The sequence below is a fragment of the Rana temporaria genome, chromosome 2, assembly GCF_905171775.1.
Source record: "Rana temporaria chromosome 2, aRanTem1.1, whole genome shotgun sequence".
Taxonomy (NCBI): domain Eukaryota; kingdom Metazoa; phylum Chordata; class Amphibia; order Anura; family Ranidae; genus Rana; species Rana temporaria.
In genome coordinates this window covers 262,271,660-262,287,138 of record NC_053490.1, presented here as the reverse complement: position 1 = coordinate 262,287,138, position 15,479 = coordinate 262,271,660, and the positions used below count along the sequence as shown (strand labels likewise).

The following is a 15,479-nucleotide window of genomic DNA, read 5'->3' as shown; positions in this document are numbered from 1 at the left end:
TAAAATAGGTCTGCTTGGCAGTGAGGCAGGAATTTTATTTTTACAGGGTTGATCGATATTGGTTGTGAAGGTTGTAGGGATTGGAGCCTGATTCTATGTCTAGGGAGGATGGCAGTGAACTGTTGTAGACAGAAATGGCTAGGTTTGGGCAGGACATGGATTATATTTTGTCAAAGATGTGGTCAGCAGCAGAGTAGAGAAGGGTTGAAGTGGCAAAGTATCTTATGGGTAACTGTTAGGCAGTTGGAGGGAGAGGAGGTGGAAGACAGGGACAGAGTGGTGATCAGAGAAAGGGAAAGGATTGTTGGAGAGGCTGCACAGAGTGCATAGGCAAGAAAATACAAGGTCAAGGGTGTTGCCATCAAAGTAGAAACAGCAGGAGTATTAGCATTAACAGGGATGTTGAAGTCACTGAGAATGATTGTTGGAATTTCAGAGGAGAGAAAGTAGGGTAGCCAAGCAGAGAAGACTTCAAGAAAGGTTGATACCTGTCCAGGGGACCGATAAATCACAGCAATTCTTAGAGAAACATGAGAAAATAGACTAATTCAATGTGCCTCAAAGGAGAGGAGTGAAAGAGAGGGAGTTGGCTGAAGTACCTGAAAGGTGCTGTGTGGGGCTAGTGTGTACTGACCACTCCCCCAGAACCATTATTTCCTGCTTGTGTGATTGGCTCACAAATTTTCCCAGAAGTCTGCCTAAGATACAAGTCAGATTTTAGGCATCCCTTGTAACAAAAATGTCATTTGTTGAGAAATACTTTTAATAGGAACCCGTCTAAAGGGATGCAGGCCCAGCAGCTGTCTTCATTAGTGCCCAGTAGCTTCACACCTGACAGTTAATTATGAAATCACTCCCATTAGACCTACTCAGAACAGAGGCGTTTAGGTCCGCCTGTCAGTTTTTTAGGCGGACCTGAACGGGCGCTCCATGCACCTCTATGGAGCCACGGATGTCAGCGGTGACATGCCCGCTGACATCCAACCTGCTCCGATCTGCCAAAGTGTGACGGAGGAAAACCCTACTTTTCCATCCGTCTGGCGGATCGGATTGGATGACAATGGACTCTACGGTCCGTCGTCATCCAATCCCCCATAGGGGAGAGCGGCGCTCTGACAGGTCGGTCCCTGCACAGTGTGCAGGGACCGACCTGTCATCTGCTTGCTCAGCGGGGATCGACGGAGCGATCCCCGCTGAGCAAAGCGGAGCCCGCACATGGTTCCCCCCCCCCGTGTGAAAGGACCCATACACACATGGATTTCTTCAGAAAAACAAAAGGTAGGATTTTGCAACAAAGGTTGTTATAATCCTTACAATGTACATTGATCATCAGAGGGGAATGTTTATTTCTCAACAAAAATGGATTTACACTTTAAACAAAATAGAGCAGGGGGTAGAGGGAACCCCCCTGATCTAACAGGACAAGTGGGACTCCAAGTTGAACAGTAAAAGATGATAATTATACATCCCAGAAATCACGTTAGTCCATTTGATGAAAGTTTTGAGAATCCACTGAGTAACGCAGACCATCATACTCGTACAGCTTGTACATAAATCATTATTTTTGGGTGGACCGACCCAAGGGACTTACAGATTATATCATTATATTAAAAATCAGATTAAAATAAAGACTATTACCTTTCCCAGGAAATCATTTTTACTGACCAAATCCCAGTCCCAGACTTCCATTGTTAACTTCTCAGTAAAAGATTCATCTAATTCAAATTCAAAAGCCTCATTCCACCGTGGATAACACGATTTTTTCACAATCTGTAAAGTAAAACTTTGATAAATAGTAAAAACATACTGAAAGTGGACAACTGCAAGCTAATTCAACAATCCAGTGCAAAAAGCTAGGATGATGTTCAAAGTGTGAATTGGTAATTCAAGAATTCAGTAATTTATGGCAAATGATGGTCATCTAGAAGACTGAAATGGATTATACTGCATGTGTTGATTTTGCACATCAGTTAATCTTGTTTAATACAAATTTGCTGTTGAAAATATTTAAATATTGAAATTCAATAAATGCAAAAAAATATCTGTGATTCTGCAAAAAAATCCAATGAGCTCATATGCTCTCTGCAGTGTTATCTCAAGCAGTATTATCAGCCCTTCCCATTTCACCTCGATGGACTACAGAACACCTACCCCCTATGTTATGGAGATAAAAAGAGTGGTGTGTGTTTTGTAGTCCTAACACTCTTTTTTTCATAGAGAGACCACACTCGCCCTCTGTAAATATAGTAGATTGAGTGAGCACTGTCACCCTAGGCCAAGAAATGTGGGGGGGGGGATCACCAGGGGAAGATACATAATAATAAAGGGGAAAAAAGCCTGTCAAAGGAACTGTAAGCTTCAATAAATATTTTTTTTGTTCTTGGGTTTAGACACACTTTAAGTTTTCACCTTCTTTCTGTTGGCAACCTCTGCTGCTATACTGAAGGTTGCACCAAGGAAAGTGGTGGCAGATGCAAGTGGATTTTTGAATTGCCTTTGGTATTCCATTTGAGCTTAAAATTACAGATAACACAGGCAGACAAGTCAAGTTAAACAATCATGTAAACTGCAAGCTGAGCTCTCTGATGATTCACCATTATAATAAATGCTGTTCTGAATGATAATCATTATTTACTGAGAGCTTTAATCAATATTATATTCATGGTTTAAAAAAATATATATGTAGAGTCCAAGTAAGATCAATACTAGCCAAGCAATTTTAGTAATAACTGTCTCTGACTCTTTGTTTCTGTAGTCAACACAAGACACAATGTATAATAATTTCATGTGCAGAAATAAACTAGGAAATAATAAGAAAGCCATACAAAGAACTTACTGAGCTCTCTTGTGTTTTGCCATTGTACTGCACTCTAACAAATGGGTCTGATGCTCCGTTCCGGTCCTTTCTTGCCAAGTCCCTGAAAGGTAATATGTACACAGAGATAAAGCTCAGTCGGGGATTAGTTGACTTTATGTAGGAATGTTAAATAGAGTCTGCATGACACGTAACTTTTTCTAGTTCTAGGATCACTGCCAAAGAAATAGCAAAAACTTTATTAGTAGATACATAACACTGTATATCAAAGATGGGGCTTTATAAGGAGCACTATTAATGGTTCTAGGTAACAAATCTAAGCACCGGCTATAATTATCTTAATGCTTAGGGATCAACAGCAGTTATAAAAAACACCCCTCCAGTTTTATAAAGGTGCTTACTGATGTAAGTGTTGGGTATGGTCAAGAAACTAAAAGTATATTTTCATTTTTGCAGCCAGATTGGGATAACACTTACCATTTGGTACATATCCCTTTTCCCATAGCATAACCAAAAAAAAATAATTAAAAATTGCAGCTTACTTTCTTAACCTCCCTGGCGGTATGATTCTTTCAGAAAAAAGGTGCTGAAAGCGGTACCATTATTTGCAAGGAAATTTGGCGTTTTATACTGTAGGCCTGTAATTTTTAGGAATAACTCACTTAAATCTGACCAAACAAGAGTCTTGTAGGCATCCCAGGTATGACATTTTTTTTAAAAACAAAATTATAAAATAATAAATAATTCTAAATAATTATAACAAATAATAATATAATTATAATAAAAATTATTCAATAATGTAATCAACTCAAAATCACTGAAATGTGCTCAGTTGCAGAATTGTCGCTGTCATTACTTTTATTTTTTTATGACGGATTTCCCCACAAATCGCTATCGCACAATTCTGCAAGTGATTATAATTTATTATCGCTGTTTTCTAGCTGCTCCAAAACCATTTTTTACATAAAAAGACACTTTTGGTTGCTATGGACAATCTACAGTTTGCAGGGAGAAAGAACAGTTTTTATTATACAAAAGTACATGTATGGCACTGGGCAGACCACTAGGGACAAGGGGGGGGGAGTATTTTTTACATACAGTACTGTAATCTATAAGATTACAGTATACTGTGTGTATTGTGTTTGTTTACGTTTTTGAATTTGGCGCCGTTCTCCGCTCCCGTGCGTCGTAACGTCGCAGGGAACGGAGATCGGCGGCACAGGAGGACGCTGTGTGAATCGAGCGAGGTCCTGCTCGCTCACACAGCGCGGTGGCATCGCTGGATCCAGGGACAAGGTAAGTAAACACTGTCTGTGGATGCTGCGAGGCAAGCCCGAGTCTGACTCGGGGTTACCGATCGCAGCACAGAAATCTAACCCCGAGTCAGACTCGGGAACCCCGCCAGGAGGGTTAAGTCCTCTATTCTAGACTAGCAAGGAAAAATCTTAGGTACTTCTTTTTGTTTATGAGGGAGCTGAGAAGCTATGTTTGCCATATATAACCCCGTCTGAACCATTCAGGAAGATCTTCATTACCAATTGTAAATAGATTTGAACACTTTCTGTCCTAACAAAGGGCCAAAGGTATAGATCAGGGGTCTCCAAGGGCCAGTTTAGGAGGGCCAAATTGTGGCCAGCGGGGGCAGAAAATGTCCTGGGCCCAGCACCAGTGAGAATAAAAATGGCCTCAGGGTTGGTGGTCAGTAGGAGGAGGAGTAGGGCCCCTATCAGTAGGAGGAATAGTATCCCATCATTTATATCAGTAGAAGAAATAGTGCCCCCTTGTAGGTGTCAGTGGGAGGAATAGTGCCTCATATCAGCTGGAGAAATAGTGCCCCAAGCGCCGGATAAAGGCTAGCAAAGGGCCACATCTGGACCTTGGGCCGCAGTTTGGAGACCCCTGGTATAGAGGCTGGGCTTGCATGTTTTTGAAGATAGACATGGGACAGGCTAGCTGTAAAACTGTAAAAAACATGCAGGTAGCCATGACACCTCTTCCTTAGAAACATACAAGGGTAACAAATAATAAAAAAAAATAAAAAAATAGGTATGCTGTGTGAATGAGAACACATAACAAACATACTGTTTAGTGGGGTTTTCTCATATTTGACTGCAAATGTGGAAATGCGCTTTAAGTCTGTAAGCATTGCCCAACAGCTCTTTGACACAGTGTCTGAAATAATTGGCCGGGATGAAAGTGTGAATTGGTAATTCAGTAATTTATGGCAAATGATGGTCACTTAGAAGACTTAAATGGATTATATTGTATGTGTTGATTTTGCATATCAGTTAATCTTGTTTAATACTCTTTCCTAGCACAAAACTTACAGGTTAGGCCAATGTGAGCAAGTATATTAGTACAATGATCCTTTATATCTTAAGTGTTTTGTATCGCAGAAAGAAATTTTCACACATATTGAAAAAAAATAAAAAAACGTGACTGATAACTATAGATGCCTGTTGATTTCAATAGGTTCAGACAATATTAAGAATTGCTTTGGGATACCACAATTGTACTGTACATCCTACTTTGGTTTGGGATAAGCAATTGACCATATTGAAAAGTTTTAAGAGATAGCTTCCGGTTCCTGTGCACTACAGAGATACACATCAATGCCACACAGTATATACTAGGACACACACACATCTGCAAAAGATTTTTGGGTGTTTGGATGTCTACATTAACAATGCTTAGAATTATATTTTAATAGTGCTGTCTAGTGATTTAGCAGCATTTTAGTCAATAACATGTAAATCTAATAAAACAAATGTCTAGCAGCTGCCATATAAAAAACATTTTATTACTACAACATAAATACAGCCGAACTTAATAAAATGGAAAGGCTGAAAAAATAACATTTCAAATGTGTAACTTTTAAGAAAATTAATATTAACATTCACTTGAGAATCAAACAGGTTTAAAGGTCTGCACTGACTTGTTCCTGTTGTTTTTAGTGGCATTTAATCTAAGATAACCCCTTCACTGAGCTGCTCTGATGAATTAAATGTTCCCTTGAGGGCACTTAATAAAATGATATAATCTTATTTTATAGGTCACCAGAGCAAGAATCTTGTTTTAAAACAATGCCCTGAATCAGGAATCATATTCACTACTCCCCCCCCCCCCTCCATACTAAGATTAAATAATATACAGAATATTGCAGATGTCACACAGTTGAATGAATATTTAAAAAAAAATATATATATTTTCTGTGATGTCAAATGATAAGCAATGACCTTGAGTGGCAAGCAAACAAGGATTAAGCCACTCAACTTCCAGAAGTCCAGGAGTATGTTTATTAATGCCATACAATACAAGGAAAGTTCGCCTGCTCCTCCTACATGTTTTACTCCATAAGGAGCTAAGTCTTAGAGCAGGGGTGTCCAAACTTTTTTTAAAAAAAGGCAGGATTTGATGAAGTGAACATGCGTGAGGGCCAACCATTTTGCCTGACATTATTTGAACCATTAAAATTAAAAGCAAATTAACTAATACATTGCCCAACAAGAATTATCTTGTCTTTGTGGCTGTGTGTGGTGAAGAGTCTAAGGATATACCATATTTATTGGCATATAACATGCACAGTGCCATCAAAGGCAGCCTCACCATTGCCATGAATGCAGCCTCACTACTGCCATGAATGCAGCCTCACCATTGCCATGAATGCAGCCTCACCATTTGCCATGAATACAGACTCACCATTGCTATGAATGCAGCCTCACCATTGACATGAATGCAGCCTCACCATTGACATGAATGCAGTCTCTGAATGCAGCCTCACCATTGCCATCAGTGCAGCCTGATCGAAGCCCATCTGCAGCCTCGGAGGGGACAGGGAGGGGGCGAACGAGCGCCAACAGATTACATACAGGAGAATCTCCTGTTTACTCAGTGGCCTCTTTAATACAAAGTCCTGCCTCCTATGATAGGCAGAACAGTTGTCCAATGCCAGCCCAGGAGACGGGACTTGCTTTTACAGAGTAAACAGGAGATTCTCCTGTATGTAATCTGACAGCACTTGTCCCGCCCCCTCCCTGTCTCCTCCAAGTCTGCCAGAACGATAAATATGGTATATATTTTTTGTGGCCCCCAACGGATCCTGAGCGCTGCTCGAAAATTTGTTGGCGGCCACAAAAGATATATACAGTTGTGCTCATAAGTTTACATACCCTGGCAGAATTTATGATTTCTTGGTCATTTTTCTGAGAATATGAATAACAAAAACTTTTATTTCACTCATGGTTAGTGTTTGGCTGAAGCCATTTATTATCAATGAACTGTGTTTACTCTTTTTAAATCATAATGGCAACAGAAACAACCCAAATGACCCGGATCAAAAGTTTACATACCCTTAATACTGTGTATTGCCCCCTTTAACATCAATGACAGATTGAAGTCTTTTGTGGTATTTGTGGATGAGGCGCTTTATCTTCTCCAATGGTAAAGCTGCCCATTCCTCTTGGCAAAAAGCCTCCAGGTTCTGTAAATTCTTGGGCTGTCTTGCATGAACTGCACGTTTGAGATCTCCCTAGAGTGGCTCAATGATATTGAGGTCAGGAGACTGAGATGGCCACTCCAGAACCTTCACTTTATTCTGCTGTAGCCAATGACAGGTCGACTTGGCCTTGTGTTTTTGATCATTGTCATGTTGGAATGTCCAAGTATGTCCCATGTGCAGCTTCCTGGCTGATGAATGCAAATGTTCCTCCAGTATTTTTTGATAACATACTGCATTCATCTTGCCAACAATTTTGACCAAATTTCCAGTGCCTTTGTAGCTCACACCTTTCGCCAAAACATCAAACAACACCACACTACAATCCTGTGCTCATGGGAAAAAAAACATACATGCAGACTGTCTCTTGATAGTGTGGAAAAAATCTAACATTTATTCAGCCACAAAATAAAAAAATTTTTTTTAAAAAAAATCCAATCCTAAATGGACTCCAATAGTAATAACAGATAAAAAACTTGAAGTATCCTCTGTGTTCCTTAGAGCAGGGAGGAGCTGACAGTTTCCAAAGTGATTCAGTGCTAATGTAATGACCTTAATCAAATAGCGGATTACTGCTAGTACCTTATCACCGGATGTTACCCGGGGGACATGCAGTCCGGTATGCGGGGGCCTTCCAACACACAGGGCACAGATTCCAAAGCGGTGTCAGCAAAAAGGGGAGCACAACTGTGCTCTGCTGCTCTCTGGAGTACAGTTGTGACTCACTTTGGAGAGAAAGAGCACTCCGCAGTGCACCTATACCATCGTGCGGCCGTGCCTCTAGCCCCTGGGCTGACGTCTCGTGGGGACTGACGTCATCTCCCTGCTCGACACCGAGCTTCCTGGATCTCCCCCTTTTGCTGACACGCTTTGGATTCTACACAGCGGATACTTTAAGTGTTTTATCTATTATTACTATTGGAGTCCATTTAGGATTGGATTTTTAATTATTTTTGTATTTTTCATTTTGTGGCTGAATAAATGTTTGATTTTTTCCACACTATCAAGAGACAGCCTGCATATATGTTTTTTTCCCATGAGCACGGATTGTAGTTGGGTTAACTAGTTGCTTCCAGGAACGATTTTTTTCCAGCTGCTCTGGGGATACTTCTTTCCAATTTGATTTTCCATCCCTAACCATGAGGTCTCATGACACACCTGCACACATCAGCCAATTATAGCGCTAGTGTTTTTGCTGTTCTCTTTCCCTAAAACATCAATGATCCACCTCCATATCTATCATCATAGGCCCTGTTGACTCCTCTCCAAATGTAGGGTTTATGGTTGTTGCCAAAAAGCTAAATTTTGGTCTTATCACTCCAAATGACTTTGTGCCAGAAGGTTTGAGGCTTGTCTGTTTGGCGTATTGTAAGCGGGATACTTTGTGACATTTGCGTAGTAATGGCTTTCTTCTGACGACTCGATCATGCAGCCCATCTTTCTTCAATTGCCTCCTTATTGTTTAAACAGCCACACCACATGTTTTCAGGGAGTCCTATATTTCATCTGAAGTTATTTGTGGGTTTTTCTTTGCATCCCGAACAATTTTCCTGGCAGTTGTGGCTGAAATTTTAGTTGGTCTAACTGACCGTGGTTTGGTTTCAACAGATCCCCTCATTTTCCACTTCTTGATTAGAGTTTAAACACTGCTGATTGGTATTCTCCGTTCCTTGGGTATCTTTTTATATCCCTTTCCTGTTTTATACAGATCAACTACCTTTCCCCGCAGATCCTTTGACAATTCTTTTGCTTTCCCCATGACCCAAAATCCAGAAACGTCAGTGCAGCACTGGATAAAAGATGTAAGGGTCTGCCAGGAGTCCAGAAACGCACTGACTTTTTATACACACACACACACTAATTACAATCAAACTGATCACAGGTGAGGATGGTTACCGTTAATAGCCATTCAAACCCCTTTGTGTGCATGTTATCAGGCCAAAATCACCAGGGTATGTAAACTTTTGATCAGGGTTGTTTGGGTAGTTTCTGTTGCCATTATGATTTAAAAATAGTAAACACAGTTGATTGCTAATAAATGTCTTCAGCCAAACACCAACCATGAGCGAAAGAAATGTTTTTGTGTTATTATTCATATTCTCTGAAAAATGGCCAATAAATCATAAATTCTGCCAGGGTATGTAAACTTATGAACACAACTGTATATCCAAATTACCAGTGGGGACACATTAAGCTGGAATGCAGGCCGCAATTGGCCCGCGGGCAGGACTTTGGACATGCATGTCTTTTGCCGCGTACACACGATCGGAAATTCCGACATGAAAACCGTGGATTTTTTTCCGACTGAATTTTGGCTCAAACTTGTGTTGCATACACACGGTCACACAAAATTCCGACCGACAAGAACGCGGTGTAGCGGAGTGCAATTTTTAAAATCCACGATCTCCGCTGGTAACCAGGGTAACTCCACAGTCAGTGCTGAACAGTAAGGCAATGTCCCAAATCCCCCCCAGTAACCGGACGAAACGCAGCTCTGGGAGTCAACTGACTTTTTATTCACAGGCTTCCATATTTATATAATTCCCCATGCAAGGGGTTTCCAAACAGTCAAACAGATTTAGCAGGGGTAATACAGTGAGGACCACATGGGGAACTTAACATTTTGGATAATTCTCCCATCAGGCATTGCTGCACGAGGGAACAGTCGGTTGATAGCTGGGGTCTGGGGTTATGTGTTGTAAGAGTTTGCTTTAAAACTGCCGAACACCGATTGGGCAACATAAAACGAAGAACTTGAATGCTAGTGGCTTACGGCTGCTAGCATACGAATTACCATGCCCACATAAGACCCAGCAGAATACATAGCATATAATACAGACAACCCTTTGACATGTAACGTCCAGTGTTCCAGAAGTGGCTAGGTTTGCCACACGCGGTGACGTACAACACTACATCAAGCCGAGAAAAATTAAGTTCAATGATTCCGAGCATGCGTCGAATTGATTCCGAGCATGCTTCAAATTTATTCCGAGCATGCGTGGCTTTTTGCCTGTCAGAATTACATACAGACGATCGGAATTTCTGAAAACTTCGGAAAATTTGAGAACCAGCTCTCAAATTTTTGCGGTCGAAAATTTTGACAGAAAAAGTCCAATGGGGCCTACACACAGTTGGAATTTCTGACCAAAAGCTTGCATCGAAGTTTTGTTTTCGGAATTTTCGATCGTGTGGATCTCTGACCAAAAGTTTACATCAAACTAAGCTACTGATGGAGTGAAACATGTAGGAGGAGCAGGTGAACTTTCCCTGTATTGGATAACATTAATAAGCATAAAAACAAATAGACCATGCGCTAAAAAGTGCTAACCAATTATTAAAAAAGACAGCTGCCCTCACCAAAATTTACACATGATTGTTTGAATTAATACAACATGTGTAGCACTGTCAATTTAAGTAAATGAATAACAAACACATGTTAATTATTAGATTAAATTGATATCACTGTATATATGCATATGAGTCCACAAGTGCACTCATTAAATCAAAGTGTTAAATGAAATTAACATCACTATGTATAAACATAGCAGTCCACAAGTGCATATCGCTATTTAAATCAAAGTCCACCAAAATTAGTGAATAAATCTTCTTAAGACACACCACCACTGTGTACCATCCACCAAGAGTCCACACCGATGCTTACCAGAGAGCTAGACCTTGGGTGAAAAGAGGTCTAACAGTGCATTATGGAAAAATATCCCAATGGATGGTTAGTAGCAATTATCAATGCCAGGCACAGCCCTCCATATTTACACACAGCTCTGATTAAGTTCCACATGAATCGCCTATCAAGGTTTCAATTACACACACAGGGAAAAGAGCATGGAGAATCAAATTGCAATGGTGCAGTACATTAAAAGTTACTAAAATTATTAAAATCCAAGCATGTACGCACATATTAGAAAAGGTACAAAACATATCAAAATTGTCCTTTGGATACCCTGGCAGGCCTGATCACATCACTGCGTTACCTCCTCTAGGCATTTCGTCCGAAAGGACATCTTAAAAACGCTGTTAGACCTCTTTCCATACAAGGTCTAGCTCTTTGCTAAGCAACGGTGTGGATTCTTGGTAGTTGATACACAGTGGTGGTGTGTCATAAGATGATTTATTCACAAATCCTGGTGGACTTTGATTTAAACAGTGATATGCACTTGTGGACATTTATACACAGTGATATTCATGTAATTTAACACTTTGATTTAAAGTGATTGTAAAGTCTTGTGTTTTTTGTTCTGTAAAAATAACAAACAAAAATAACCTGCTCTGTGAAACGGTTTTGCACAGGGCGGCCCCAATCCCTTTTCTGTACTCCTGTCCCCTCCCTCCTATTGAGTGCCCCCCATAGCAAGAAGCTTGCTATGGGGGGCACTCAAGCTCTGTGTATGCACTCAGACATTGAGCCGTGGTTCAGCTCAGCCCTCTTTCTCCCCTGATTGGCTAACTAACTTTGATTGACAGCAGAGGGAGCCAATGACACTGCTGCTGTGTCTCAGCAATTCAGGAGGGAGAGTATCGGATGGCCGAAACACTCGTAGACATCCCTGAACAGAGATGGGGCTCAGGTAAGTATTAGGGGGGCTGAGGGGGACTGCTGCACACAGAAGGTTTTTTATCTTAATGCATAGAATGCATTAAGCAAAAAAACTTCTGACTTTACAACCCATTTAATTAGCGATATGCACCTTTGGCTCCTATGCTTACATGAATTTAATTTAATACTTAATATTTGTTTGTTATGGATTCACTTAAGTTAAAGGTCATACAGATGGATACATAGGATAAACCCTATACAAGCCTCAACAAGGAATGGAAGGTCAGCATTTCCTGATAGGATTGCAATGTTGGAATGCACCCCTAGGGTCTTTGTAAGTAATACAATCAAACTTGACTGTAAGCAGGGCAGAATGCTTCCCATGGAAGGGCCAAAACTGCTTTCCTCACAACAGGTGAGAATGCTGACAAGGAGCAATGGCAGACCTGGAAGAAAGTAAGCTTCCTAATATACCCTGAGAAGGGATGAATAATTCAGTGAGACTACCATCTCCCAGGATGATAAAGCAGTCCAAGGGAATGAAGAGCAAGGCTTTGTAGAAGAGTCCATAGGGCATTCACCAGTAGTCTGGCCAAGTTAGCCACTTGGGCCAATCTGGAACTAGTGAATTTCATCCCTCCCCCACAGAAATTTACACCCAAAGAAAAACAGTGCATGAATCTGAATGATTGTCCATTATTTTATTTCACTTAGAGCCCATTCACACCTCTGCGACAAAACGCCTGACGCCGGACGCTCGTGCCGCTGGAGGGGAGAATTCCCATTGCTGTCTATGGAGATGGTTCACATCTCATAGACGCCGTACGCCTGTCGCCTGAAAAAAAGTCCCGGACCCTTTTTTTCAGGCGGCATTGGCGTTCGGCCATACAAAGCAATGGGAAGGCTTTGTTAAAAAAAAAAGTTACACACTCGCGGCAAAATACGCCGCATACGCGGCGTATCTTGTCGCGGAGGTGTGAATGCAGCCTTAATGGATTATTAGTGAAAATATTTTTTGGACGTATAAAGCAGGAGGCTGACGAAAAATACTGCAGGTACAATCATTTTCAGCAGGGTTTCCCTGAGTCATAAACATGCGTTCTTCTGGGGTAACATTTTGAGAAAGGCTGTTCAAGATGCAGAAGCACATACTTAGAGGTAGACAACTAAAATGTGGTATTTATTTACAACCATTTCTGTTGTAAACTTTGATCTGATAGCTGCAATCTCAGAAGTATAGAGCAAAGACCAAAGCCTGTATATGGAACCCATGACCTCAGCACAAGCTCAATGCAGATAATAATCCCATCTCTTAGTTTGCAGTTTGATGTTTACCCTGCAATAAGTATTGACTCCAAAAGAATCATGTACATTCTTAGGATCTGAGTGCACCTTTTTCTATGAGAAATAGCTAGATAGACGGTTGTCAACAATTGGATGATCTGCAAAAGTTCAAGAACTGTCTACTCTACATCTATAGCTATCCCAAGTGTGAACAGCCAGACAGGCTGAATGGCTGGATCTCATGTACTGCTACCTTAATATCCCAATCTCAGATTTATAAATGCAATAAGAACTCTTCTGAAATGACTGTACAATTTGCTAAATGGAATGTGACTCACCCTTTGTAAGTGCCATTTACTGGATTTTATGTATTCTGCATGAAATGTTAGCACATAAACATTTGCTGGTAAATTAGTTTTCTCTTCTCTGCTGACAATATGTGCTGAGATAAGCAGCATACACATTCCCTAGAGTGAAATAGCCAGTGGCTCCAATAATTTGACTCCTATAAATATGTTACCCCTTAGAGATGTTTTTTAGTTAATTAAGCGAGTTTTTCTCCTGCATACAATTTCAAAACACTTTCATATAACTTCTATTTTAAATGTAGCATTAATGTAGCACACACATGCTCCATAAATAGACAATGATTGGATTTTCTGATTTGTGCAGCACAGTTTGAGTCTGAGGCATCTGTGCTGGTGATCTGCAGGATGATTACACAGTGGGGGGCCAATTGCACCCAAACACATACTATTGCTGGATACATTTATTGTTATTGGAATCCTACAAAAGTTTCTGCACGTTTGTGGGTACAGCTGAACACATTGGAAGATAAGTGCTTAAAGACGTTTTTTACAAAAAAACTCCCAACCCCCTCCCTAACCTAATATACATACATATCTGGTCCCTCTACCTTGTCCTGCATTGCCTGCAGCCTAACTGGTAAAAGATATAGTGCTACACACCTACTAACCCTCACTACACTATAAAGGCATGTACACCTACTGCAGGATCACTTGGGGGTAGTGGTTGAGCTTTGTATATCTAGGAGACAACGGATGAGGGCTACCCCCCTTTAAAAAAAAAAAGTTGACCCATAAGAATTAAAGTTTCCCCTTTAAAAAGTTAAGCCAGCCATATTCAGCACTGCAATATATGGAGAAATAGGTTAGATAAAATCACCTGGGGAACTGATCATTCTATTTGATGTGTCCAGATCCCCCATGTGTGACTAGCTTTAAAGCCAATTTCCATGCTAAGCTTCCCCCTTTCCATCCCTCCCTATCACCTACAGAACCTTTCAGCCATTTGCACATTATTCTGATTCAAACTGTTGTAATGGTGAATTATCCCTTGCTGAGACCTCTATGCCTGTATAAGCAGATCTAATCACAGCAGACAGTTCTCATCAGACACCAATTCATCGGCGTGGGTACTTTATTGCAAGCAGCAGGTATAGCAAACAACAAGATGTGGCAGATGAATGAAAGACTGTATCTACAGGATAAAAAAAAATGGTAATGTGTTCCCTAATGCAAGCAGATTGCATGAAAGGCCTATACAGAAGTAGCCATCTCTTATCCCATTAGCATAATGAAGCAGGAACAGGAAGTACAGTGGGAGGGGGCACAGAGAGAGTTAAATTGTACCTGGATAGGGATTCTGGCCTACAACCGAAGCAGGTAGACTTCATTATGTCTCTGCTGAGGTTCGCGGCGGACTCAAACTATTTTTGGTTTGAGGACTGTTTCTTTAAACAAAACACAGGGGTGGCGATGGGAGCCAAATATGCTCCGAGTCTGGCAAATCTGTTTATGGCCAAATGGGAGGAGGATGTCATCCACCTCGAGGAGGTCCCCCAGATTGTTATTTGGGCGAGGTATATTGATGACATCCTCCTCCTATGGGCCGGTGAACAGGATGACCTGATTGAATTTATCAGGAAGCTTAATACCAATGACAGGGGTATACGTTTGAAATTCGAAGCCAGCCAGACTATGGTCCATTACCTTGATCTAAACATTCAAGTAAGGGAGGGTAAACTGGTTACTTCGACCTATTTTAAGAGCACTGATAGGAATGCCTTCATACCTATAGACAGCTGTCATCATGAACCGTGGCTGAGGGGTGAGGCGTAATTGCTCTGACCTTGGGGAGTTCCACATCCAGGCCAAGATCCTGACCGAAAGGTTTGTGGAGAAAGGGTATTGTCCCAAATCCCTACAGACAGTTCTCCATCAGGTTGCCTCATTAGATAGGAATGACTTGCTGCGTGATAGGGAGGTGGGAGGGGGGGACACTTTCCCTGAGGGGGTCCCTTTCATCACCTC

General features: G+C 41.1%; 1 protein-coding gene across 2 annotated transcripts in view; it reads right to left on the bottom strand.

Annotated features, from left to right (window-relative positions):
- Positions 1-15,479, bottom strand: part of LOC120926714 (ras GTPase-activating protein 4-like) — a 186,678-nt gene that overhangs the window by 72,561 nt on the left and 98,638 nt on the right. For both annotated transcript variants that reach the window (XM_040336869.1, XM_040336870.1), the window contains exons 6-7: positions 2,837-2,918; positions 1,639-1,770 (exon numbers count right to left, since the gene is read on the bottom strand). In XM_040336869.1, coding sequence (XP_040192803.1) covers positions 1,639-1,770; positions 2,837-2,918 — 214 coding nt within the window. The remainder of the gene's footprint in view (positions 1-1,638; positions 1,771-2,836; positions 2,919-15,479) is intronic.